General features: G+C 36.8%; 1 protein-coding gene across 3 annotated transcripts in view; it reads right to left on the minus strand.

Moving 5' to 3' along the window:
- Positions 1-17,446, minus strand: part of LOC103577658 (uncharacterized) — a 58,369-nt gene that overhangs the window by 13,938 nt on the left and 26,985 nt on the right. For 2 of the 3 annotated variants that reach the window (XM_008558401.1, XM_008558400.1), the window contains exons 3-7: positions 8,294-10,290; positions 3,689-3,761; positions 2,452-2,492; positions 1,162-1,320; positions 13-1,020 (exon numbers count right to left, since the gene is read on the minus strand). In XM_008558401.1, the coding sequence (XP_008556623.1) occupies positions 13-1,020; positions 1,162-1,320; positions 2,452-2,492; positions 3,689-3,761; positions 8,294-10,290 (3,278 nt within the window). Of the gene's footprint in view, positions 1-12; positions 1,021-1,161; positions 1,321-2,451; positions 2,493-3,688; positions 3,762-8,293; positions 10,291-10,452; positions 10,510-17,446 lie in introns of those variants that run through there. The other variant, XM_053742926.1, reaches the window with a different exon arrangement.

Genomic DNA, 17,446 nt, shown 5'->3' on the forward strand with positions numbered 1-17,446 from the left:
AGAAATTCTTACCATCCTCCGATTTAATCATGACTCCCGTAGCAGCAGCCATCGCCATCTGGTGTTGCTGCGCTGCGGCAGCTTCCTGATGGTAAGCTCGTTCCTGTTCATCAGGAGTCATTCCAGTCTGCCCGAGATAGTACATGTTTGCTCGAAGGTGCAGCTGTTGCTGTTGCTGTTGTTGCTGCTGCTGTTGCTGCTGGAATGGCGAACAACCTTGCGTGTCATATCGTTCGTAACCAGACCCAGCACCTGGATCATAAGGCCGATGATTGGCAGCCGCTACATTGTCATATCTCCCAGTGCCGACGTCATTGGAATACGTGACCACAGGCCGTGTGATTCCATTTGTAACGGGGTGCATGTACCCTCGATGTTCAGCGCTGCGATGATGATAGATGTCCTCGCTGGTGGTAGATGTCGCCGTCCCACTCATCATACTCGGTTCATAAGGCGATCTCTGTGCCATCTGGTGAGACATTCGCGTGTCCTCTACCATAGACATGGGATAGGTGACAGTCGGCTGCATTGGCAGCACATGATGAGGCGGATGCTGACCTGGATGATGAATCGTGGCTCCTATCGGCCGGGAATTCATCGCCTCCATGGACGACATCGACGACGAATTTGAATCCTGGTTTAGATAAGGATCGTAAGGCTGCCGTACCGGTGGTGGGGGTGGTGGAGGTGAGTTCACATGACAAGATGAAGTCTCCTCGGTTTTGGGGACCAGTAAGTCTGGGTTTGAAGGATTCCTGCCCGGTAAACTGTTGCAGCAGCTCGTAGGAGGCGATACTTCAGGTTTGGGAATTACTTTCGTGCTGCCACGGGTTGAACTGTCTTCTGGGGTTTTCGGTGGCTTTCCTGGCATTCCAGGCCCTTTGTAGTAATCGTAACTAGGCGAGCCGACAACGTTTGGCTTCGTTTCTTGGGATACTGTGCCGTATAGTGGGTAACCCTTAACGTCCATCGATCCCGGTAGCAGATTTGTGTTGATAAATTCTGGCGGTACTCCTGTTACTGTTTGAAAATGTTGTTTCATTGAATTTTCATACTTATGCGTTCTCTTTTTGTTAGTTGTTTAAAACTTTACGACTAAGTTGTGCAGACAAGAGCATTTTGAACACAGGCTTTCGAGTGATTGTGAAAATTCAAACTGACCTGATAATTTGTGACGGGAATCGCGGGATGCTTGCTTATTTGCTGCAGCTATTGGACAACCTGAGAGGCTTCTGTGAGTGCTGCGATTGGAGCTGACGTGACCACGACCATTGCAACCCGGTGTTGGGCATTTCAAAATAGTCTCATGCATCGCCAGGACTGCGAGAATCCAGACGGAGGCCGAAATTACAGATTATTTTTTTTTTACGAGACATAAGGCCGCGCAGAATCGATGTATATTTTTTAAATATTTTATAACATTATAACGAAATTAAAAATTTATAATTTTGATGTCTGGACGTAACGCGCGGGAGGTATTTTATATTTTTTAATTTTAAGAGAATACGAAGATTAAGAAGGAAGAATTAGAAATAAATAAATAACAGATAAAATTTCAGAGGGTTTAAGAATAAAAATACAATGTTGTGTTAATGTTATTAGTTATTAATTTTTAAATAAACATCGAGCGGGTAGAGAGTAATTTAAATAAAAACAAATTTTTAAACAACACAATAAAAAATAAAAAAAAAATTTACTTAACTTTTAATGGAATTAAATTTAGTTTTTTTTTCAGGATTCAATGACTTTTTATTCTCTGATAGTCTTCGTATCCTCAATTTATTTTTATTTTAATTACAGGTTTTTTTTTTATTTTGATTCTGCGCATGCCGGGTCTCTTTTCGGTCGTCAGGATCTCGAGTTCGAATAATCAACACAAATTCAAAAAAAAAAAAAAAAAAAAAAAAAAAAAAAATGAAAAGTACAAAAAAAGAAAATAATTGCAACTATTTCATTTAAACTACAAACAGAAACCAAAACGTTTTTTTAGTGGCAATAAATCCAAAAAAAAATATTCCGTGATCTCCTGGGTTGTTCTCCTTCCAAGTAGACGATACGGGTGAAAAAAATGGAAAAAAAAAAAAACAACAAATGAAGCTCTCTACCCGGCATAACATAAAAGCACATAAAATAATAATACGTGTGAATATACCCATGAAATATTTACAATGTGTTAACAGATAAACAAAATGATATTAAATATAAATGAATAAATGAATATAAAGAAGTAAATGATACTGTAAAAAAAAAAATAATAATAAATACGCACATACACTCCCACGCGCACGCAATATTTATAAATGGAATTTTATTAATTAATAATTATGCGATAACGTGGGATATGATTGTTATTAACTCTTGTGGCAACCTACTTGTGCAAAAATCAATGCACTAATTTATCTACATATGCGCATAAAAATAATTTAACTTTTATAAATTTGAATTACTCACTTTCAGGCGTTAATTTGTCCTTTCTTGGACATCCGGATAAACTATAAAATTAATAGAAAGTTTTTATGCAGAAAATTTTGGTTGATGAAAGAAAAAATAGATTAAAGTATTCGTTTTTGGGAATGGGGTAAAATGAGCTCTCAAAAAAAATTTTAAAAATAATTTTTTATTAAAATATATCAATTTTTTTAGAAGAAGAATTTTGACAGACAAGAAAAAATTTGGTAATGGCCTAGAAGTAGGGCTTCACTTACTTTTGACCATGAAATTAAGTCGAAAGAGATAATAGAGAATAATAGAGAAATACTTTGTTAAGGAAATTTTAGATACCATAATTGATGTAAAAAGATTATTTTTATATTTTCAAACAGCCATGACTAATAGAAATATTGATTTTTTTGGAAATTCTTTTTATCATCAATCCGCTGAGGAGTAGAACAATTTGAAAAAAAAAAAAAAAGATGAAAAAATTTCAAACAAAAGACACTTTATAGTCAAAAGAAGATGAAACTCCACTTCTAGACCATTGTCCAAATTTTTTATCCGAGGCACAATGAACTACGTAATAAAAAAAAATTTTTAATTGTTGTATGCACTTAGAAAATTTGCAAAAAATTATTAATGTAAATGGACACTGTTAAAAATCAAGAGTGATTATGGATGTTTATTTAAATCCGAATTTACTACGTCACTCGAGATTTCGAATTTAAAAAAAAAAGGAGTTTGTCTTTTCAGCGGAGAGATTTCGGAGTGATCTGGATTTTATTTCAACCCGATTACTTCGGATTTGATCCACGTTCACTTTGAAAATTTTTTACAGTGTAGGTGACAGTCAATTTTAAAAATTTTTAAACAACTAAATGAAATGTAAGTAGAATAAAAATTCAAAAATGCGTACTTGAATATTTGAAAAATCAGTACGCGCATTTTTTTCAATTTTCATTCTGTCATTAATTTATTTATTTCTTAAAAATTTATAATTTTTTGTCTGCTCCATTCGCACTCAAAAACTTATTTTTAATTTAATCCAGAAAAATTTTCAGTGGTCCAAATTGCCCCAGAATGACTAATTTGTAAACTTTAAATTTTGAATAAAAATAATTTCGAGCTCATTTTATTCCTCTTTTCTCTGTACATAAATAAACTCATGTGTAATGATAATATTTGTATAAATGTAAGTAAATAATGCGAATTGAATCAGGGTTGAGCGGTCAGTTAATTATCAGTAATTGCTAACCTGCGATGGTGCGAGTAAAGTCCGGTCACGTGACCTTGGCCCGTGCAACCTGGTGTCGGGCACTTGTTGCCCTCTGAAACACAAATCAAAGCGGCGTTATTGGACCTTGTCACGATAGACTTCTAAATGTTTTCAATTATTATTTGGTCAATACAAAATTATTAATTGAAAAAATACCACCGTAAATTTTAGTTGAAAACTATTAAAATAAAATAAAATAAACATTTATTTAAAAACAAAAAAAAATTTTCTATTCACATTAACAATTTATGAAATAAATAATTCGTGACAACTATTATCGACTGACCACAATTACCCGGTAGACACATCCACTGAACAAAAGTCTTGGTCACGTAATACACGAAGAAAAAAAAATATATAAAAATCTACCTTACAATAATGATACTGGCATAGAACATTGACTATACAACGGTTCGAGTAATCTTGCATGGAATAAGATCGCGTGACCCCAGACTAACATATAACATATAACATATAATACAACAAATATACCGTATCTCAATACCCCGACATGAGTTAACGCAGCATTTATCGTCATGACAATATTAAAAATAATAATAATTTGTATATTAAACTAAGATCTCATGTGATTTTACGGCTGAAGGAGAGCTAAGCGATGACTGAGTAAGTATGAGTGTGGGGGAGTGTGGGTCGGACGAGGGCGAGAGTAAAGGAATGTGTAAGGCTATAAGGGGATATGTTGAGTACAGGGGCAGGATTCCCAATAGGATTGGACTAGGACTTTTATAAACTTTGTCGTACTAATCCCTCTGGCTCTGATCCTCCGTACGCCCAGACTCCGTCATTCGACCTACCGGCAGGAGAAACTTCATCAGGACGTCATTTCGCGTAGACCAAGTCTATCCCTGCTTAGCTGTCCTATTCTGTACCTTTACATACTCAATCTCTATCTCTGTCTCTGTCCTTGTGTATAAACTATCCTTTAACGGGCTACTCCTCGTAAATTGGATTAGTATACGTGACGTCATTAACGGGTTGGTTTATTTTGTTATCTTTATTACCTTAAAACTAAATTATTTAATACTTTGTTTCATATAATAAATAAAATTACGGCTCGAAAAATTTTATCTGTTTTAAATAAAATACAAGTTTTAAGTTATTTCTATTCAATTTGGCTTTTTATTTGTATTCAATTCACTGAACAAAAATGTGGCTATCGTAACCATCTGAAGTCTTGCTAATGACAGATAGTTGTTATAAAAAAATGTATCGTTACATTGGCAATATTAGATTGTTGTATTAACTCTTCAATTTTGAATAAAAGTATTGTCAACTTAACCATATTTTTGATTAGATTCTCCATACTTGGTATTGCTGTTTTAACAATCCCTATAAATTGCTATTATAGCAATCCAATGGTTAATATAGCAATACGTATTGCCGTAGGAACCATCTATATAGATAGTTGATTTACCAAAACATTGTATGAGTAAAATAGCAATCTCACCTTTAAGCAAATGAAAGGGAAGACGTCTATTGGACAGGTTCCAATTGGAAAAGTAACTGATAGGGCATACTGTAATAACTCAGATCCCTATTAACTGAATTCCCAATTACTAATAATCCCGATGACCAAAATTTTAATTACCAATACTACAAATTACCCAAATTTCAAATAATCCAAAATTTCGATAGCTTAATTTTTCGTTAACCAGAAACATTGATGACAAGACATTCCGATTGGACAGGTTTCGTAAGCTCAAAATCGATTTCTTTGTTACATAACAAAGAAATTCATTTTGAGCTTTGTTACATAACAAAGAAATTAACTTTGAGCTTACGAAACCTGTCCAATCGAAATGTCTTGTCATCAATGTTTCTAGTTAACGAAAAATTAAGCTATCGAAATTTTGAACTATTGGAAATTTGGGTAATTGGTAGTATTGGTAATTGAAATTACGGGTGATCGGGATTTTAGGTGATTGAAAATTTTGGTCATCGAAATTATTAGTAATTGGTAATTCAGGTAATAGGGATCTGAGTTATTGGAATATGTCCTATCGGTCACTTCTCCAATTGGAATCTATCCAATAGACGTCTTCCCAAATAAAATATTGCTATATTAACAATCTATGCTTTTCTAAACTTTAGATGGTTACTATAACCTAACAGTATTGCTATTACAGTAATATTTTTCTTTCAGTGCATGGAAAATTTTCCTGTACTATTCCTTATTTAGACTATTTTTATACTTGTTTTCAATAATTTTTAATCTAGTTTTGGTCGCCTGTAAATCAAAGTCAGACTTTTTTTTTCAAAATATTTTATCTACTTTTATTTTTATTCCGACCAAAATTAGACCTTTTCTGCCTATTATTTATTTTTTAGTCTGTTTTTGATTGTCTGTAGATCAAAGACAACTTAGAATTCTAATACAAATTCAAAAATAGATCAACTAGTTCAAATACAGACTAATTAGTTTGAATACAGTCTAGTTAGACTAAAATCAGATAAAATTTTTCAACCCGGTTTAATTTGTACACTTCAATGTATTATAAAATAAAAGTAATGATTAAAATTAAAATGAGTGACTGAGGTGTGCACTTTTGGATTTTCCAACATTTTTTTTTTTTTTAATTATTTATTTAAAGTAATTATAATTAGCAATTCGCAAGCAAGGAAAATTAAGGAAAGAGTTTATTTGTAGGAAGTGGTATTAATAAATTAGGTGCGTTAAAATAAAAAACAAATAAGGGAAATAAACCTTTTTTTTTTTTAGGTAGGGGGTAATGGTTCCGGTCAACAAAATGAATACCGGCACGCACTGTTCTTTTCCGGAGGTCTGAATAGACTTGTAACGAGCCCGGGTAGAAGATTTTTTATTTTTATTTTCTACGTTTATTTTTTTTCCAAGCGACTGAGTAAGCAAGAGTAAAGGCCAGAGAGAAACCGGTGAGTTGGACAGACGGTGAGGGTGGAAAAAGACAGGACGAGGGTTTTTGTTGGTATATGAAAAGAGAGTGAAGCTGTCGAGGGATAAACCAGGCGAGAGACCGTGGATGAGGTCGGAAAGCAGAAACCGTAAGAGGGATGCCAAGTGTGTAATAGTGTTATTTCGTAGCCATTTCATGTGAGGGTCACCGTCATCGCGGGTTTAAGCAAGAGGTGTACATAAACACCCGGATTGTTTTATTCATTTCTGTATAGGGGATGAATGTGGACGCGTGCCACCTTCAGATATTTTTTTAACAAAACTCTATTACATTTTTTTCCGACATATCAATCATAAAATATTCAAATTATGCTTTTTTTTTTAAATACCACTTGGTTAAAATGAGTGACCGTAAAATTGAGTTACACGGTAGTTTATTTTATTATTATTGTTGTTATATTTTATTTTTATTGACTACTAACTACTGAAAAAAAGGGGATGGGAACTGTACACGGGGGTGGCTTTTTTGCGGCCGGCGGATTTCCCGATAGTGGTTTTATGGCGTGTCAACATGCTTCTCTTTTGCGAGGAGAAAACGACGCCCGGAAATCCAATCGTGCACGCAATCATATCAGAAAAATCGAAGCTAATTTTTTTTTTCTTCTTTATATATGTATATATATATATATTTATTTTTCATTTTATATTATTAACGTGAGTGCGAAAAGATTGTTACATTAAATAACAGCGAAATTAGGTCGCACGTTATGCTTTACCGATTAATCATAATTTAGGATTTAGTAAAATGGTAATAGAATTAAACGAAAAAGTAAAAGTATTCTTATGAAAGATTTAAGAGCTCCTTGGACATGAGCTAATCTTGCTAGTGAGGATAGAGAAAATGTTAACGGGATAATGAGAGCTTGAAAGTGATGGCAGGGTGGTAATAAGGCTGCTCAGACCAGAATGTTATTATATATATATACATATATCCATCTGTATATATATATATGTAAGTACGAAGGGTGATGCTAGTCACGTTTCCACTCGCTGACAGCTGTGGCTTATACGTATGACGTGGTATCAACCCCAAATTTTCTCAACTAAAACCCTCATCGTGTCACCGTATGTAAGACTAAGGAATGCACTTTACTCAACCCGTCAATCCCACTCTCATTTATCCGTAAATATTTATCAAATAATTGCAACCAGCTAAATAAGTATTGGGAAAAAGTAAAAATAAAAAAAAAAATAATAGTTGAAATGGAATAAAGGAAGTGATGGATAAGGGAGTGAAAAGGGTTGGAAAGATCTGTAGAGGACACAAGAATAAGGGATAGGACCTTGATTTCAACATTTGAGTCATAGCACCCTCGCTTTGGTAATTATTGATTTTCTGTGCTCGGACTAAGTCTCCCCTAACTTTATATATATATATATATATATAGAAAATGAGAAGAGAAGAGAAGGTCCAGGAGCAGTGATGTGATGTAGTGATGAGGAAGCCAGTGGAAAGTGTCTTTTGTGCCCCTTTCATGTTTCAAAACCCGTATATCTAGACTCTCCCTCAACATTTACCCACGCGAGCAAAAAGCAACCCTCTCGCGAAAGACCTATTTCTGAATTGACGCTGCAAAGTTCGTATATACATATATATATTGTGTAACGTTTAAAAGAGCCTCATGTCATACCTCGAGCAAGGCTGGACGGTGACATAGACATGCCGGGTCTGCTGCCATCGAAGCCGTTTCTGTCTGGCATCTTCATCACGTCTGGTGGACCGGTTCCTGTTGTAGTAGAGACGTCACCTACTGATGGACACGTGGTAGTTGAGGTGGTGGTATTGGTGGTGATACTGCTGGCATTGGTGTTACCAATATTCGTGGATCCAGTATTATTATTGTTACTAGTATTGTTATTACTACTATTATTATTATTATTATTATTATTATTATTGTTATTAGCATTAGTATTATTGTTATTAGTACTGTTGTTGTTGTTATTATTAAGAGGATTATTTTTATTATTCCCGGTGGTGTAACTGCTGGTGGTATTACTAACACCAGCGCTACTGACAGCAGTTACACTAACGACACCTTCACGAGCAATGTCCTGGATCGCAGTGGCCGCACGGGAACCCAGACCGGCCGGCTGGAGAATCGTATACTGCTTTGACGAATTGGTGTCGGGTGATGTGACGGGTGGTAATCCTGTCCCGGGTGTCTTTACAGGCATTGGGGTAGCTTCCGGTTGAACTTGATGCTGCTCCTCTTTCGGTGATTTCAACTGGAGAAGCGACACCGAGTGTTTCTCCTCTACTGAGGGCGGGATCACTGGCTGTGGGACTGGCATAACTGGACCAGGAATTGGTGTAGGAAAACCCACGAATGTTGCTGATGCTGGATAGGGTCCTATTGGTGGGCTGGATACCGTTGATGCAGGTGCTACTGGTGTACGACAAGGCGGTTTCGTGTGATCGGCATTGGGCGGTCGGAATGCTGATGATCCGGAGAATGCCGACGATGAGGAAGTTGGCGGTGATGTTGAGGTCGTTGGTGATACTTTCATACTGTTGTCTGGGTACCTTTGATAATTGGAATACATTTGAGGGTGATGTCTTGACGAGGGATGCGGCCCATTACTTTTGTTTCTATCCTTATCTTTGTCATCGGAACGATCTCGCTCACTGTCGTCTTTTTCAGCAAGGGGATCAGACATGTCAATCTCTAATTCATTTGAGGAGTCGTCTACGAGCTCATTGAAATCCGGTGGGTCGTAACGCGAATATTTGTCGCCTTGTCGTAGATCAGACATCCTGTCATTTCGGTCTTTCATTATCATTGACCTAGATAACGACCGCATTTTATTTAGATCCGCGTTTATTTGACACTGCATAGGCTGACAATCCGGCTCCATCCTCATTAATATTTCCTCTTTTTTCTTCATCACCAATTGCGACTGCTGTTTATGAGACTCTTGCAATTTGTTCTGTTGAAATCGTCGATCCTGTTGCCCACGATACGTAATCACATCCTTCAACGAACATCCCGTCTCATTGCTGGTACTCGAAGACGTTGAAACCGAAGACGGTGACATTTTAGGATTATCTTTCTTCTCCTCAAATAAATTTTCAAAATTCGATTCATATTTATCCTCATCCGGATTACCTCTCTGGTACATTGAACCACTAGGTCCAGGCCAACTACCCGACAAACTTTTTAATGCAGCTTCCGTCTCACGTATTAAAGTTTCATCGTCCTCAGGTTGTTCATCCGAATTCTTACTCGTCTTTCTAGCTGGGCTGCCTAAATTATTATTAGCACTAAAAACACGTTTTTTCTGAGGTAATGCCATCGTCTTGTCACTCTGGTCAATACTCTTTCTTACATCATCATGAACTATTTTTCTCCTGCGCTTTGTCGCGGCATCAAAACTTTCCATGTCCTGCTGCTGCTGCTGCTGTATCTGGCCACTCGGTTGATTAACACCAACAACACCTACACCTACACCACCACAACCACTACCACCCGCACTACAAACTTGATGTAACGGTTTTTTACCATTTAGCTGCAGTGCTGACTGTTGCTGTTGTTGTAGCGGCTTCGGGATAACCGAATCAGCTTCCAGCTTACGTTTTTTGAGATGTGCCATTGCATTCTGTCCACCTGGCACGCTGGTCAGTTCCACCCTGGAACACAAAAATCCCAGGTGAACTCTTGTCATTCACTTTTTCATCATTATCTTATCATCAACATCAACCATCATTCTTTTCATTATTATTATTATCATTATTAACACCTTGGCACACGTTCTTTTACGTCACTACGACTCAATAAATAGATCATCCTACCTAATTCAGTAAAAAAGTTTTAGTATTTTTCAATATATGGTCAAGATATTCACAAAATTTGAAAAGACAATTATTAGATACACTGTTAATAAGTTTAACCCTCGCGAAATTATGTCATTTTGGCTCGAGTCTATAGCGAAGTGAGTTAAATAAAAGTGAGGCCGACGGAACGCGTTGAAGCCCTTCGCCGACGGGGTGCTCGCGAGCTACTGTGTGCTATGTTGAATAAGCCCGCTTTGGGGTAGTTTGGCGGGGGTTGTAGATGTCCTGAGTTAAGCTACAAGGTGGGAGAATAAAGTCGCGATGCACGTGCGCGAATGGACGACAGGCGCATTCACAACTCGACGCAATGAAGGTGGGGGGCGGGTTCTGCGCACTGTCCACCCCCAAAGTACGTTTCTGTTGGGAGTGAATCCACCCCCGGTTCTGATATTTTATACCGTGCATTCTACGTCGGTGCAAGCCTCTTTGCAACTGCAAAACTAAGGAAAAAAAGTTTAAACCAACGAGAAGAAGAAAAACGACATGAAAAGCTCGATGGGAAACTCTGGTTCTAGATTGTCTCTTGAAACCTTGGATGGAACTTGCTATCAAGACCAATACTTTGTACTTATTATGCTTTATAAACAAAAGACTTTAATAGAGCTTTGTAACCTTCGTACTTAAATAGTTCCCAGACAAGTTTTACGACAAAATTTTAGTAAAAAAGTGTCAATGGTCAATTGACGATCTGTCACAAGTGAAATTACTACTGAGTGGTTTTTCATAAAATTATTCAGAAAATTAAAATCAAGAGCGATTGTACAGTGGGTTAATAGTTATCAAAATTATCTCGACTACAATGACTTAAATTAGATAAACCGCGATCGAAGATTTAGCGAGTCTTGAATGAAGAGCCGGATCAGCGTCAGCGCTTAGAAGAGAATCTTACTCTCTAGGATTGAACGACTCAAGCCTCCCTTAAACCTCAGCATCCCTTTCTTGAATCTTGTCTCTCACTAACTTGCTGGCTTTACTCATCTCTAGCTCATGAGAACCCAACCAACCGGCATCTACCCAGCCACCCACCCGCTTTTCAAAACCACCAAGTTTAGAACAGTGAACTCTACTCTCCCAACACCAGAGGATCACCCAGAATCGTAAGTTAAATCGCATCGTTGGCTCAAGACATTATCACTTTTATTTGCGGAGCCAGCAAGACCGCTCGACCGCGTCGAGACTACGGACTTCAGTGAGCAGATGAAAAGCAGTACCAAGGGGTGGCAAGGAAGGCCGGGGTCGGACTGAGAACGAGAACGAGGGGGGTGAAGAAGAACCAGCCAGAAGAAGCATAGGAAGCAGAAGAAGGACTCAGTAGATGAGAGAAAGATGAGAAGGGATCGATGAGTCTACCCACCCTATTGCCAACATTCACTTTCTCATTCTATCTCCAATCATCCATCTCTTTTTACAGTCTATAGCCCTTCACCACGCAAAACCCATGGGGAATAATTAGAAAGTAACCCCTCTTGTACTACGTGATAAGACGATGAACACATCGACTATGACGAAGCACAGATCACGTTTCAAGCTGGATCAACAATATAAAAATAACTAAACATCACCAATACCAAATGCCCTGTCCAATCTATCCAGTGTTTGCTGATGCCCGTTACGTGGGACGACGAGGTTCCAGGCGTTAAAATAAGACGAATGCATATTGAATCTCGTCAATTAATTAGCAAACCTCAGATAGTCTTGAGTACATGAGACGCCATCGTCTTAAACACCACTACTACCAGTATCTCCGACAGCACTTTCTACACTAGCATCCAGGATTAGGGTATTAAGCGACGTCACGTCACTAGAGTCTAAAGAGCCTCTTTGGAACAGTGTTCCAAGAGATAGCCCGAGCCCAAGCCCTACCAAAGTTCGGCATCCTGTTCCTATCCTTACTTACCCACCCACCAGTATCAAGTACCCAGTACCTAGCACACCATTATAGCACAAGCTTCCTCTATCCTTTTGCTCCTCGACAATTCAAATTAGATAAACCACCACCGGATCAGAGCTCTTAGCGGTTAGGCTTGCCCCGGATATCCCGTCCAGTCATTCAACCCAGTTATCAGTGTATCGGAATTTCACTTGTCCCAAGTCCCTGTATAATCAATTCATCCAATAATGTATTCCAAGTAAACAAAAATTGGTTAAGTTAAAAGTTGAGAGTTGGGTAACAAGATTAGTCGAATTAAAGCACTAAATCTATGAAATTATTCATTTTTACAAAGACTCATATGTCTTTTTCACGCTGGCGTACAAAATGGTTAGCGGCAATGGGGATAGTGTAAAAGAGCAGTAGGAGCCAGATAATTTAAGACTCTCTCACGCGTGGATAATGGCCGAGGTTGGCTAATGCACCCTCACTTTTGGCACTACGTGCTGCTAGATACACATGACTCGGTTCTTCTCTTGCCTTCGGGAGACTTTACCATGACTCTCTTTTCGCACTTTTACCCATCAGCACCTCCTACACTGCCATCACTATCCAACTCAGCACTTGATAAATTTTCGACCCTACTTTCTTGCTTACAACTAACCCTGAAATAGGAACTACGAATAAGGAACGAAACAGAAAACATGCCACCCTCGTTGGGCGCCTGCAGCTAAAAAACATCCACAATTGCAAGAAGATTTCTTCTCAAAAATATAACCTCTTTATATTCCATCCCTTCTTTAACCACTCGGCCCCACATGTGATGAAAACTCAAGAGCTTCCGTCTTGTCAATTATTCAATACAAATTCGCTTCAAGTGCGGAGACAAATTTTAAAGAATACAAACTCGGCTGGACAAAACGAATATCATAAAAAGACTAACGAGTCACCGAGGACACTGAAGTAGGAATCCCGACTCTTGACCCACGAGTGAAATGATCCCTCGGCTAACGACATCCAGATTGGCTTTATTATCGAGGGGATGACCAGTGATATGTTCGCATCCCTCTTGCCTATCCTAAATAATATTGCGATACTTTTCGAGCAGCTTTCTCCATTTATACATCAGCCAGAAGAGGGCTGAAAGATTTTAAACCTCTCGTCTAAAGATCTCGAAATTTTATCTACGAACAAGACATCTGCCCAGTCGCCGATCGTCTTTCCAAGGGAATTCTTTCCCTTATCTCAACTAACAACTTCCATTTCAGTGTATCTGCTTTCGTGTATCATCATTCCTTTCATTCTTACACATCCGTATCCGCATCCGTATCCGGACATTAGAGCAATCGAATTCCAATAAAATATTTAACGCTGACCGGGACGGCCTTTCCCTCAAGTGCTTCTTGAAAAAGCATCTTACTCGATCGCATATTTGAAACTTAGCTTGTCTTTTTTTCTCTACTCTTTTATTTATATTTATTTCAAACTCGCGATAGTAAATACGTTGAATAACTTATTAGATCTTTTATTTTAACTATCCTGTCTCTTATGTTTCTTTGTTCTATTTTAGTCTCTTATAGTCACTTAAATATTAAGCTGACTATAGTCTTCTTACTCAACATTGTTTACTCTTGTAATTTTATTACCGTCTAAAGTTACTCATGTTTATGATTACTGTTATCAGTGTAGGCGGGGCAAGATGGCCTACCTGAGCTGATAATTATTTTTATTTGCTCTTGACCAGATCTGATCATTTTTATCTCTCAAAAAAAATATTTAATATTTTATTTTAAAATTTTAAATTTTCGCGGGTCGACCCTAAAAATTCTATTTTTCTATTCAAAGTCGCTTTAACTGACAGGGTCATCAGCGACTAATTAACTATTAGGTGTAGAATCTGGGGACAGTGGGATGTTTGTGATTTCGAGGTTAGGGCAACTTCAGGGCAAACAGACTACACTATTGTGAAAAATTCATATTTGATTGAAGTCCGAACGACCTGGGTCGAAAAATTAGATCTGGTTTTAGTGTAACTGGACTACATTTGATCTGTATTTGAACTAGTTGATCTATTTTTGAATTTTTATGAAAATTCTAAGCTGTTTTTTATCTAAAACAGACTACAAAATAAATATTTGACAGAAAAAGTATAATTTTGGTCTGAATGAAAACAAGAGAAGGCAAAATATTTTGAAGAAAAAATATGACTTTGATCTACAGGCGACCCATCAAACTTTTCGACCCGGGGATCTAGAGACACACCTTAGAACACTCGGCCAAGCGCTCGGTTCCTTAAAAATGTTAAATTAAAATTTTCTCCGAAAAATTGTTTTTTTTTTTTTTAGCGAAATTAAAGGGTCGAATCGCGGCCGGTTTTTCTTATATGGAATAGTAAATATGAAAGTTGGTTTTAGATAGTAATTAAAGAGAGTGTTAACGGCAGCATGACGCCTACGGAGAGCAGTTTGGGAAAAGATTGAAGAGGGGGTCGGGTTTTTCAGAAAATTAAAATGAGAAAAGCTTCTAGTATGTTTTAAATGTACATAATATATATGTGTAGGTATGTACTGAAAAAGAGAGAAAGAGAGAATGAAGTGGGATGAAGAGAAGGTATAAGGGATGTGTTTTACCGAGGGATACTTACGCCATCCCTATGCGGCACATATTTTCATATAACAAAACCATCTGCGTGCCGGGCATAACAAATTTCCACTGATTTATAGGAAACCAAGTAAAGCAAAACCAACATAGAGAGAAGAAAATCTACTGCGTGTATTATTTTCCTAAAAAATTTTCTCTCTTTTTTATATCAATAAATATAAATATAAATAAAATGATAATATTTTACGAGTGTGATTAATAGCCAGTGCTTGGAGCAAAAAATTATTTTTATGAATTAATAATTTAGATAAGGAATTTCGGTGGACAGTGGGAATTTATACAGAGTTGAGGGTGGACTAGAAAGGGTTGCTCGGAGCTAAAGATGAGTACGTGAGGCTGAAGATTAAATGAAATTTTAAAGGACGAGAATTTAATATGAAACGGCCTAATCGATCGCCTTTCATTTTAACTTTTTTTATAATTTTATTTATTACTTTTGATATATTTCTGCTGAGAAAATATTTGTTTTTTTTTTTTTTATCTATTAATTACGTTATCGTACTTATACGCTATCTAGGACGCTACCGCACGCAGCATCTGCACAAACAAATCTAGTATGATTTAGGAGAGAGACCCGAAGCAACCCTACAGCAAAAGAGTAAGATAACTCGGTGTATATATTTATATACACATATATTTGTTTGTGTATGTGTAGGATGTTTTAGTTCTTACTATGGAAACTACCGTAACCGTAGGCGTCGAGGGAAAGGACAAGAAAAAATGGTAGTAAATTATAAAATGGGTTCGTAATAAACTAAATTTTTTTTTTTTAACAAAGCTTACCCTGTAAAAAAACTGGGGTAAGTCCAAGCGGTGTAGGTGTTAAAATTTTCGGTGTTAAAATAACACCGTCGAAGGTGTAAGTATTCTTTACCGCGGTGTTAAAAAAATTTTCCACTACATACGAAAATTTACATTTCCTTCGGATAAATATTCATTAAATTTTTATATAGAATAGGAAAGGGGAGGGGCAAAGTGGGTCCCAAACGTTTGGCGACCCATTTTGCCTCCTTTCCTCTAAATTTTTTTTTTTTAATTTCTGTACGTGAAATTTTTTTTACACCAATTTACACCGTCCACACTGGTGTTATTTTATTTTAACACCGTGGTGTTAAATTGAGTCCATTTTTAACACCGCTCTTTTAACAGTAGTAACAGTTTTTAGAAAAGAGTGGGGTAAGTTGGTCAGTCTAGAAAATTTTTTTTCCAGAGTTACCTTAATTATATTTTTAAAAACTAAAAAATACTGATTGAGGTAAAATGGGCCTGGGTAAAAAAAATTTGTTACCTAAAATTTTAAACTGACCTGTCTCATTTTACCCTGGGTCTGTCTATAAAAAAACTATAAAAGTTTCTACTAGGGAGGTGACCTTTGGCTTATTGAGGTTAAAACACGATTTTTAAATTTTAATCACCTTTGACATAAAATATCATTTTTTATTATTTAATGTGAAAATTCGATCATAAAATTGTATTGGTTAAAAAAATTAATTTACCATTAAAAAATTTCATAAATTATCGTGATGTCGATAAAAATATATTTATCGTTCGGGGAATGAAAATAAAAAAAAGCTAGTTTGTTACGTGAAACAGTTGGGACAGAAGGTCACGTAACGTGTAACGTGATTACAAATATATCATAACGTCCTTTTTTTTATATTTTTTTTCTTAAGGTTTCAGTACACTAGCAACACATTTCCCTTGTTTGTAAGGTGTAACACGGATTTGGTCGGGTCCTGAAGGCGTAACACGTGCGTAGCCTGTCGATGGTGGATTTTATCCTCGCAAATCACTGAAACAACTTTCTAAGACACTGAGAAAATAAAAATAAATAAACATTATTGTTTATTTATTTATTTAATAGCGGAAATAAATATTTAATTTTATTTGAGCTGCGAAACAGTGAAAGGGTGAGTGAGTAAGTGAGTGAGTGGGGAAAAGAGCTGAGGAATGTTTCGAGACGCTGACTGTAGATGGAGCCAGACAGAATAGGGATTCCCAGTAGACAGGAGTAGCAAGATATCTCGGAATGTTTTACACCTCATTAGGCAACAATGTGTTGTTGCCAGGGTGAATTATATCGGGCATGAGACGACGCGCCTGTCAAGACAAATGGTCCAAACCGGAGGTAATTGTGGGCTTTTATTAGCTCTGGTTTTCGGAATTAAACGAGGACTACGTCGAGCTAGAGAACCAGATCGCAAGTAACGGAAAGACATAAATGTGCTTGTGATGGTAACAATCCTTACTGTATATTTGTGTATAAGAGTAACAAGACAATGCTATACAGCCAACATACCGACTACGCTTTAAGCTGATGCTGCAGTAATATTTATAAGCTCTCTATAAAAACTAACTCTACGTCATATTTTTATTGTTTATATGACTACTATCTATTAGAGTATTAATTATTATTTTTTT

This window comes from Microplitis demolitor, chromosome 2 (assembly GCF_026212275.2).
Source record: "Microplitis demolitor isolate Queensland-Clemson2020A chromosome 2, iyMicDemo2.1a, whole genome shotgun sequence".
NCBI classification, from domain to species: Eukaryota; Metazoa; Arthropoda; class Insecta; order Hymenoptera; family Braconidae; genus Microplitis; species Microplitis demolitor.